Consider the following 11,812-nt stretch of genomic DNA (forward strand, 5'->3'; position numbering starts at 1 on the left):
ATGACCTGTGTTGGTGAGTAGATCATGTAGTTTAGTCCAACCTCGTTATCTCGTTGTTGGTGGGTAGTTTATATGTACTCCCTGAAAGTATGATATGAAATATTAGTGAGTTATAATTAAATCAGAATATGATTACAGTTGTGTGTCAATTTCTGTTTCCCTGGTAACAGATATACATCAATACACTAGAAATGATTATTGTGTTTCTTCACTTGCAGAGTCTTTGAAGTTATCTACATTCCAAGGCCGTAAGTAAAACACATGACATTTTTGATAATTATCAAAACTTCTGTAATGTTGCATCCTTCGGCATATGTTTAATTGAAAGTATCAACAATTCATTACTTTTTTGTTAATAACGCTTTAAACAATTCAATAAGGTTACATAAGGTAAGATTTTTCAACTAGACTTTAGAGTGAGATTTATTGGCTTAACTTCAGCTTGGCGGCTGGTATTCAAGGCTCCCTCTGGCACAGCTCCACCTTCATCATATGCTGATGTAGCCTCGTTTTACCTGTCGTCTGATACAGTAAATGATGGTACAGAGAGTGTGATGACAGACTTCTCATCCGGAGGCCAAATGTACAAATCTGCGCTGTTGAATGAATGGGGAGTCAACAAAACATTCTCAGCTGTATGTAGTCATGTACCCTCTATCAATATAGAATTATTCTCAGCTGTATGTAGTCATATACCCTCTATTAATATAGAATAATTCTATACTCATATGCTTGGTATTATTAACAATCATCCGGTGGCATTCTACAATATTTTATTAGAAAAAGTCCTGAACTGAAGGGATGATACGACTTTCATTTTTGGGAAAATTCAATGTTATTTTGTTTTTGTTATTTACACTTTTCATTGCTTACCATAGGTTCGATACTCGATTTACAAGAACGGAGAGGAGGTTGCATACATTGTATTTAATGGTCATGGTACATCTAAAGACACCTGGATGGACTGTAGTAACATCCTGTATTCAAGTTACACAGATATTACGACGGTGTCAAAGAACTATTGTGTTATTCAGTGAGTTTATCTTTAATTCAGTGATGCTGCCTACAGGTAAACAAACTGTGTTAATGATGATGAAAATGCATCCATGAAATGTTTTAGTTTTTGCTTTATTTGTATCTTATCTTAGAATCATTGAATTACTATTTAGATCTTGTCCTTGATTGTATATTGCAATGAAACAATTAAAAAAATTTTCTCTTGAAAAAAATTAAAATGTTCAAGCAGTCTGCATGTCAATGTTTAAAATATATAGAGCACCACTTACCATCAACACGATTTGTATTTACAAGCTACACAACAAAAAAAACTTCAAATTTGTATTTAAAACTAAATAATCCCTAACCACTGTCAGCAATTTCAATGTAATGTGATTAATGTCATTTGTAATATAAAAGCTATGGTTTTGATATCAGTAATTTGTATTATCATTACCAAATTGCTGATATTTTCAAAGTTAAGAATGAAAAGAAATTCTCTGATGTGTCTGTTGGGAATATATCATGAAAACATTTCCTCTAATTTATATACATTGTAATTATCAACTTCCAGATATACTTCATCTACAACATTTAAGCATAATTTCTACATAAGTGCAACCCATGGTGGGTGTAGCGCTGCTACTGGATGGGTTTTTATCAAAGACTACGGATCTTTGTCGGGCTGTTCTGCTTGGGCTCCGTACGATGGATCTAGGACAATGCCGTATGTTGCATATTCAACAGCAAGCACATTGACAACATGGAATTCAGGTGGATTGTTAATGTGTTCATTCCTTGAAGATTATTCTTATTAATAAATATGATTATAACCTAATTATCTATTTTTAAAACATGATAAACATTATATGTTCTTTTTCCCCCATGTTGTATGCATTTTGTTGATTATTCTATCCATTCATTTATAATTTCACATCAAACCTGACAGCAGATGAAAATGTGATGATGTAAAATGACACACTAACTTGTAGTTCATTCAATATCAAACAATAGACTGTTTTATCTACTCCTAGAAATATATTCCAGTTTTGCTAAAATTGATTTCCTCTTACTCTGACAGGAAACATGGATTATGCAGATGCAGTTGGAATATTTGTCCAAGGTAATTAACACATATATAAGTGTCCTTTTACTGTTCTGTTACACTTGTTGAACCTCACCTTTGTAATATGCTGTAACTCTGAATCAGTAGCTGTTCGAGATGGCCTGATAAAGTGGTTTAGATGTAATATGTGACGTTGACGTTAAATGATACTTTTACGGGTTGCTCCTATTAAATTGTGCAATTATGTCTAAAAACAATTATGTGCAAGTAGGTTACAAAGAAGCTTTTTTCTTTTGTTTACTTATTTATTTTAAGATCATTAATTCAAAACATCTCCTCATTTTCAAAGAACGATATCAAACAGATAGACAGTTTTAGAAGTAACACTGGAAATGTACAGTGAGTACAAGAACTCTGATAGAAAAGTTGGTAATTTGTCACTAAAGGGATTTCACCTGGGACTATTATTTGTTCATCAATGAGTAGAACAACACTGTTATTATCATATATCTGTCTCGTAGACTGGCATATGACATTCAAGGGAGTGGATGGCGTCACGCCCACAGCAGGTAACTTGGAAACCCTTTGGGAGGGTAGTACTACAGAATACAACGGTGATGAGACAGTCAAGACAATCACCAATGTTCCAGCTGTTTCTTACAAATCCGCCGTTGTGGAGGACTGGTCAAGCAACTGGACAATCATTGACCAGGTAAAGTATAAAAGCCATGGAATATGTTTACTTTGATAGTATGTAATGGTACCATACATTTCTATCATGTTTTTATTAGGTGGGAGGAGTGAGAAAAGGGGAGGGGATGTGGTTATATAGTTATCACTTTGTGTGACCGTAATAACCCTGTGTACAAGATATCTCATAAACCCATCGACCAATTTAGTTTATATTCACACCATAACATCACTCTGCCAATATCTACACCTGGTCAGGTTTTGGTGGTCATAGGGTAAAGGTGAAAGGTCTTGATGACTTTTGAAATAAAAGGCTTGTGTACAAGATATCTCCTGAACACCTTATTGCTTTATATTTTAGGTCTCACTTGTCAGAGAGCTTTGGAGATGCATGAATAGGACTGCAATGGCATCCCTGTAGGTCGTAATCTTTCTCAATGTGGTACTGTCCAATAAATTACAGTCTCTCCACCCTCTTTGTCTTTGGTTTGATCTAGTTGTTAGGACATCATCTCACAGGGGAAAAATCATGTTTGTGATTGATTTTGATGACTGTTCTTGAGCTCCAAACAGTTTAACTGGAGCCTGGTCATATATTTCTCTGACATAACAAATGTGTTCTCTTCCAGTTTAATTTTCATTTGTGTTTATTTATAGTCACCGGAAAATGATGACTCTCAATCAATGACACCACATTTAGTATACAATCATAAAAGTTATCATTATTGCTTTCAGGTGAAATTTTCATTCTTCTCCTCTGGGACGGAAGTTGCACACGTTGTCTTTGATGGAATTAACTCAGACAAGAATTCCTGGTTTGCCGTATCAAACATCCTGTTTTCATCTAAGTATGGAAGTGTAGCTTCGACTGCAACCTCTGCCAGTATATCAACGTATGTATTGCCTTTTCACCTTCAACATAATTATATAAACGAATGCTGCATTTCTGAGGAAAACCAATCTGATAAGAAGTCAGATGTAAAGTAACCGCTGAAATTACTCAAAATTTATCTGATATTATCTTGTATTATTTGTGTGTAGTTTTATCATTATAATTTGGGTCTAATTTTTTTTATTTGCATCAGTATCTGATTTAAATGGTTTCCTATTCATGTCATATAATTTCAATACCCATAAACAGAAATTAATGGACATTTCAATATTTCTTCCACTAAAAAGAGATGGGACAAGAACTTTTTCCATTGTCAAGAACTCGACAAGCTGTGCAGCTTTTGAGGCTTGGATGTTCGTCCTTGACGATGCCTCTGGAAGTACTACATGCTCATTTGACAACAATGTGAGGACACGTCCCTACTTTCTGTACAGCAGTGCTGACTCCGTGGGCATGCCTGAATCTAGTATGCATTTTACTTGAATTACAATATTTGTGTTTTGTAAGAACATTTATTCGAATCAAAATATCTTATGTATAATATTAATGTCCTTATATGGTAAGTAAATGTTAGTCCAAGATTTCAAAATATTAAAATTATTCAATAATTTGTACAACTAATATTTATTTGCTTGGTTTCTTTTAGGCTCAAGTTGGGATAGTGTGAACTTTCCGTATGCCAATACATTAGGCATTTTTATACAAGGTAGGTGTTTTTGATAAATGATTGAAGAAATACATGACCCAATTTTAATAATATATATGTTATGTTGTGTGAAAGGAGACAGTTAGATTGAAAGTGAATATTGTATAAACGAAATGTGTCATCTCTCCTAAAGGCTGGTTTCCTGTCATGAAAATAGCTAATGGACAGAGTTTGGGTTCTGCCACTGGAATTTACAATCTTTGGAGTGGCACGTACACTTTAAATGAATACACCGAGGCTGCATACTCCATGTCAGCGGGCACTGTTTCCTACAAATCAAGCATCGTTGACTCCTGGACGTCCTACTATATCCAGGCTGTAAGTAAATGTTTATTAAACACCAGCATCGCATGTAGATGTTTTAATTCATTCAGGAAAGATTTGATTTTGGTACCACTAATCTAATCTGAAAAGAATTGAACAGATACTTCTTCAAGAAGACAATAATTTATTTCTTTTTATTTCATCCCTAGGTTCGCGTGTCATTTTATGTGTCTGGACAAGAACAGGCGTTCGTGGTGTTTGATGCTCATGCGTCATCCAAATCTTCCTGGTTCAGTTGTAACAGGATTCTCTACACATCCTTCACAGATCTGTCCAGAGATACAACTGTGAACTACTGTTCTGTCGCAGGGTAAGAATGTCTTACTGTAATAACAAATTTTAAGAGAGAGCTGCCCAACAGTTTAAGTAATCAGCTTTCCCATCTGGATTCTTACTTTTAATTTGACCAATTTTTTGGTCATCATATTTCTTTCATCTTGTTTCAACCATTTATACCACCATCAGACAATGTTTCAGCCATTTTATACCACCATCAGACAATGTTTCAATCATTTATACCACCATCAGACAATGTTTCAGCCAATTTATACCACCATCAGACAATGTTTCAACCATTTATACCACCATCAGACAATGTTTCAACCATTTATACCACCATCAGACAATGTTTCAGCTAATTCATACCACCATCAGACAATGTTTCAGCCATTTTATACCACCATCAGACAATGTTTCAGCTAATTTACACCACCATCAGACAATGTTTCAGCCAATTTATACCACCATCAGACAATGTTTCAGCCAATTTATACCACCATCAGACAATGTTTCAGCCAATTTATACCACCATCAGACAATGTTTCAGCCAATTTATACCACCATCAGACAATGTTTCAGCCATTTTATACCACCATCAGACAATGTTTCAGCCATTTTATACCACCATCAGACAATGTTTCAGCTAATTTATACCACCATCAGACAATGTTTCAGCCAATTTATACCACCATCAGACAATGTTTCAGCCATTTTATACCACCATCAGACAATGTTTCAGCCATTTTATACCACCATCAGACAATGTTTCAGCCAATTTATACCACCATCAGACAATGTTTCAGCCATTTTATACCACCATCAGACAATGTTTCAGCTAATTCATACCACCATCAGACAATGTTTCAGCCAATTTATACCACCATCAGACAATGTTTCAGCTAATTTACACCACCATCAGACAATGTTTCAGCCAATTTATACCACCATCAGACAATGTTTCAGCCAATTTATACCACCATCAGACAATGTTTCAGCCAATTTATACCACCATCAGACAATGTTTCAGCCATTTTATACCACCATCAGACAATGTTTCAACCATTTTATACCACCATCAGACAATGTTTCAGCCATTTTATACCACCATCAGACAATGTTTCAGCCATTTTATACCACCATCAGACAATGTTTCAGCCATTTTATACCACCATCAGACAATGTTTCAGCCAACTTATACCACCATCAGACAATGTTTCAGCCATTTTATATAATCAGACAATGTTTATATTCATACCACCATCAGACAATGTTTCAGCCAATTTATACCACCATCAGACAATGTTTCAGCCATTTTATACCACCATCAGACAATGTTTCAGCTAATTCATACCACCAGCAGACAATGTTTCAGCTAATTTATACCACCATCAGACAATGTTTCAGCCATTTTATACCACCATCAGACAATGTTTCAGCCATTTTATACCACCATCAGACAATGTTTCAACCATTTTATACCACCATCAGACAATGTTTCAGCCATTTTATACCACCATCAGACAATGTTTCAGCTAATTCATACCACCATCAGACAATGTTTCAGCCAATTTATACCACCATCAGACAATGTTTCAAACAATAACAAACAGAACATATCATGAACATCCCAGCTTAAAAATCTTCCTGTTTCACCTTTATGTTCATCTTTTTAATATTGAGAAGCAACTTATAGATAGTTGGCTTTATTCAACCTGGTCCTGAGAATTATCATATTTAATGTGTTATAAGGAAACATGTTTCATTAATTATATAGCAGGTGTACAGGCTGTGTATATATATGTATTACAGGAACAGTAATCGATACTTTTTTCTGGAGGAAACGTATGGGTCAAGCTGTTCAGAAAATTTTGGTTGGTTTGCTGTAGTAGAGGGATCGACATGCAGATGGGACTCTATAGGAACAGTGCCATATGCCCTGTATAGCGATGCTGGCTTCTCTGAAGCAAACGATGGTAAAGTTTGATGTCGGAATATATATATATATATAAACAACAAGAATTGAACATTGAATATATAATCTGAATGTCTTTGATATCATAAACGATTTACTGAAAAATACAAGTGATAATCCTGTGAGAACAAAACCAACATTTAGGTTGTAAATTTAAAGAGGTTTTGTCGTGATCACTGTTATGAGACCTGTTAAAACTTGCTGATCTTTCATAATATACAATAGATATATTTGTTTGCTGGTATCTTTGATGTGTCAGCTCACTGTCAGCAGCCATGGTCATTTTGAGACAGAGTAGCTTGTACCAATCTCATACCATCTAAAACGAAGCAAACGGCTACCAAGTTTGTTAAAATGAATGATCTTTACTAACTTTCAAGGTCACAAGAGTCATATATGTTGAAGTCTTTGAACAATTTCTCCTCAATGATAAAAGTTTCAGGCTGTTGATAATGGTTCTTTAACATATGTGGATAAAGGGTTACCAACTAATTGACCTTGACCTGTATTGCAGGTCTCTTGGATTAAGTGAGTTGAGATCTTCAAATTTCTTTTTCAACAAGCAATAGGTCCAGAGTAATGGCATTGTGTAGTAGAAAGCATAAAGAATACAAATTGCAGAAAAAGTTTTTTCTGAAATAATAATGTCTTTTTCGTAAGTTGAAGAGTAGTTGAGCAATTTATTTTAAGCCTATTTTGCCTCTTTCATATATAGGTTTTCATAGCCAAATGACCGTTAAGGCATGAGGTTCTCCTGTTTCGTATGAGATTTTATGATGTAAATCTTTGAAGTTTTTATTTCTTAGAGCTCTTGGCATAAACTATAACTTTGAGAGGAGTTTGATCAAAATTTACATGAAATGAAGCAAGTATAAGATTCTTTTTATCACAAGTCAGAAAAGTTACGTTTTGACAATTTCAAAAGTCAAAATTTGTGGACAAAATTTCATATAGAGGCAGTCTGATTTTGTTGTGCCACTTTTGATTAATGATGTAATCTCATTGACCATGATAGACATGACAGTCGATTTCTGACTGGCACAGTCAATGAAAACACACTACAGGGTATATTAGTGACATATACACAAAACTATTGTGTGGGGAGTTCACTGTATAACAGGCAGATTATGTGATAAATTTATATATAATTAGTATTTTGTCTGCATTATCTAAGGATTTTCAATATTTATATACAAGTAATGGCTTGAATTCCCAGATATCTTTACTGTTTACATCAAATTGGAGAACAAGAACAATTTCTGTTTTCATACGTAACATAAGTAGAGTTAAATCTAAACACCTCAATATGGTAATTGTGGAAAGGATACTGTCACTTTTTCATCAAGGCTAGGAGACCAAATACAGATAGACATTCCCTACAAAATGTCTGCTAACTAAATATCGCTGCTAGCATTAAGCCCAGCTGTTGACAAAGCCTCATTAACATGATATTATATGTATACTATTTATTTTGCATTAAAGACATGGTGGCTGCTGAAACATTTGCCATATCCATATGTAAGTATATCTTGTTGATATAGAAGAAAAAAAGATAATAGTTCACCATCATTACAATCCTGGCTTGCTTTTCGAAATAATTCATTTTGACTTGTGAAATACTTTTTTTTATCTCTCTATACAGTCATGGCTTGTCCTGTGAAATACTTATTTATCTATCTATACAGTCATGTCCTGTGAAATGCTTATTCATCTGTCTATACAGTCATGGCTTGTCCTGTGAAATACTTATTTTTCTCTCTATACAGTCATGGCTTGTCCTGTGAAATACTTATTTATCTCTCTATACAGTCATGTCCTGTGAAATACTTATTTATCTCTCTATACAGTCATGTCCTGTGAAATACTTATTTATCTCTCTATACAGTCATGTCCTGTGAAATACTTATTTATCTCTCTATACAGTCATGTCCTGTGAAATACTTATCTATCTCTCTATACAGTCATGGCTTGTCCTGTGAAATACTTATTTATCTCTCTATACAGTCATGTCCTGTGAAATACTTATCTATCTCTCTATACAGTCATGGCTTGTCCTGTGAAATACTTATTTATCTCTCTATACAGTCATGACTTGTCCTGTGAAATACTTATTCATCTCTCTATACAGTCATGTCCTGTGAAATACTTATCTATCTCTCTATACAGTCATGGCTTGTCCTGTGAAATACTTATTTATCTCTCTATACAGTCATGTCCTGTGAAATACTTATTTATCTCTCTATACAGTCATGTCCTGTGAAATACTTATTTATCTCTCTATACAGTCATGTCCTGTGAAATACTTATCTATCTCTCTATACAGTCATGTCCTGTGAAATACTTATCTATCTCTCTATACAGTCATGTCCTGTGAAATACTTATCTATCTCTCTATACAGTCATGGCTTGTCCTGTGAAATACTTATATATCTCTCTATACAGTCATGTCCTGTGAGATACTTATTTATCTCTCTATACAGTCATGTCCTGTGAGATACTTATTTATCTCTCTATACAGTCATGTCCTGTGAAATACTTATTTATCTCTCTATACAGTCATGTCCTGTGAAATACTTATCTATCTCTCTATACAGTCATGGCTTGTCCTGTGAAATACTTATTTATCTCTCTATACAGTCATGTCCTGTGAAATACTTATTTATCTCTCTATACAGTCATGTCCTGTGAAATACTTATCTATCTCTCTATACAGTCATGTCCTGTGAAATACTTATTTATCTCTCTATACAGTCATGTCCTGTGAAATACTTATTTATCTCTCTATACAGTCATGTCCTGTGAAATACTTATCTATCTCTCTATACAGTCATGGCTTGTCCTGTGAGATACTTATTTATCTATCTATACAGTCATGTCCTGTGAAATACTTATCTATCTCTCTATACAGTCTTGTCCTGTGAGATACTTATCTATCTCTCTATACAGTCATGTCCTGTGAAATACTTATCTATCTCTCTATACAGTCTTGTCCTGTGAGATACTTATCTATCTCTCTATACAGTCATGTCCTGTGAAATACTTATCTATCTCTCTATACAGTCTTGTCCTGTGAGATACTTATTTATCTCTCTATACAGTCATGTCCTGTGAAATACTTATCTATCTCTCTATACAGTCATGTCCTGTGAGATACTTATCTATCTCTCTATACAGTCATGTCCTGTGAAATACTTATCTATCTCTCTATACAGTCATGTCCTGTGAGATACTTTATTTCTTTCTCTACAGCCCATCTTATACTTAGTCCTTTAGGATATATTTTTTGATAATTTTCAGCTCGTGACAATATGTGTGATTTAGTATCATGCCAGAATAGTGGCACCTGTTATGACTGGGGAGCTAGATGGAAGTGTGTATGTGCTGGTGACTACTATGGAGGCAGGTGCCAAAATTGTAAGTTTTTCTCAACGTCATGTTTTATCAATACATGGGCAGTATTCTCTGGTTCTAGGTATATGTTGTTTGTGACGGAAACCACTTAATGTTAGGTGATCCACGAGGCTCTGTTTATCATGTATTTATGAGATTAGTTTATTATGTATGATATTGTTAGACGGCATTTAAATCCTACATCAGGCAGGCATGTTTCAAATTAAAATTGATTTGCAGTGGATGGAGGCTGGACTGACTGGACGGCATGGACAGACTGCAGTACTACATGTTATGCACAAGGGACACAAACACGAGAGAGGACATGTTCGAACCCGACAACAGCTGGGGATGGAATCTATTGTCCAGGCTACCACAATCAGACCGAGTTCTGCATACCATCTAATCTGGACATTTGTACCTGTATGTTGTACAATATTCTTCATGCAGTTATATCAGATCATGACAGAATTGGTAGCTTGCTGCCTGCTGTCTGAATGTGGAAGAAATTATTTTCACTTGTAGAAGTCAGTATATTGAAATGACTTAACATCCAGATCAGTTTCCACAATTTTACGTCACTCTCTTCTTGATGATTTATAAAATGATGACCATTGATATTATAGGTAAATCTAGGATACTGAACATTATATTAAATGTAATGTGTTCTGTCTTCAGTTCAACTCAGTTCTTAGAAACATTTTGAAAAGTGAAAGTAGAAATTATCTTTGCCACCAATACACATCAGTCAACATCAATATAATCAGTAATCTATGTTGGTTTCAGTTGTCACAAAATGTAATTATTCCTAAGTAAAACCTTGTTTTTCATATCTGATTTCATTTAGTAAAAGGTTTGTCTATTAAGAAAGTCCGACATCTGGTGTAGCATGGTATTGTGAAGCAAACCGTGGTCAAAATACCATAATGGTGTGAGCTGCGGTTCACTGAACCATTATGATGAAATAAACGTCACCCCCACCAACCCCTTTTTCTCATTGCCATGATTCAATCATATCAACACATACATAACAATAAATAGGCCTGGGGTGGGAAAATTTAGGGTGATGATGTTTTTATCAGGAAATATTATGATAAACAAGGTTCACTGAAACTACAATTTACCATTTCAGGAGATCAGTTTGGAGGCTTAAAACTAATGTCTTATATTTATTGTTTCTTTGATTCATAAACACAGGATTTGACAGTGAACATATTTCGTTACAGCTTACAACACGAGTGATATCGCTGAAGGAGAGAACTATACCATGGCATGTCCATCAGGGTTCTACTTCCATGTGTATGCTGCATATTACGGGGCACCGTCCATACCATGTGTGACCTCTGACCCTCTTAGTTCAATGCGTACATTATGTCATAGTACTTCAGACACTTGTAACATCTTGTTCAGCGACGCCAACTTTGGTGGAGATCCATGTTCGTCATATCCTTCAGCAGCAAAGATTGGCTATATCGAATTCTTCTGTGCAAGTGAGTG

General features: G+C 34.9%; 1 protein-coding gene across 1 annotated transcript; it reads left to right on the forward strand.

Annotated features, from left to right (window-relative positions):
• LOC132563346 (uncharacterized) lies at nt 1-11,010 on the forward strand. The gene is made up of 16 exons (XM_060228109.1): nt 1-13; nt 442-635; nt 879-1,033; nt 1,571-1,770; nt 2,078-2,119; nt 2,584-2,774; nt 3,488-3,645; nt 3,932-4,110; nt 4,291-4,350; nt 4,484-4,668; nt 4,824-4,984; nt 6,763-6,926; nt 8,408-8,443; nt 10,223-10,339; nt 10,556-10,738; nt 10,994-11,010. The coding sequence occupies exons 1-16, from the start codon at nt 1-3 to the stop codon at nt 11,008-11,010; spliced, it is 2,055 nt and encodes a 684-aa protein (XP_060084092.1).
• The last annotated feature ends 802 nt before the right edge of the window (nt 11,011-11,812 follow it).

The sequence above is a fragment of the Ylistrum balloti genome, unplaced genomic scaffold (genome assembly GCF_031769215.1).
Source record: "Ylistrum balloti isolate Yb309-2 unplaced genomic scaffold, AGI_CSIRO_Ybal_v1 Utg371684, whole genome shotgun sequence".
In the NCBI taxonomy this organism is placed as follows: Eukaryota; Metazoa; Mollusca; class Bivalvia; order Pectinida; family Pectinidae; genus Ylistrum; species Ylistrum balloti.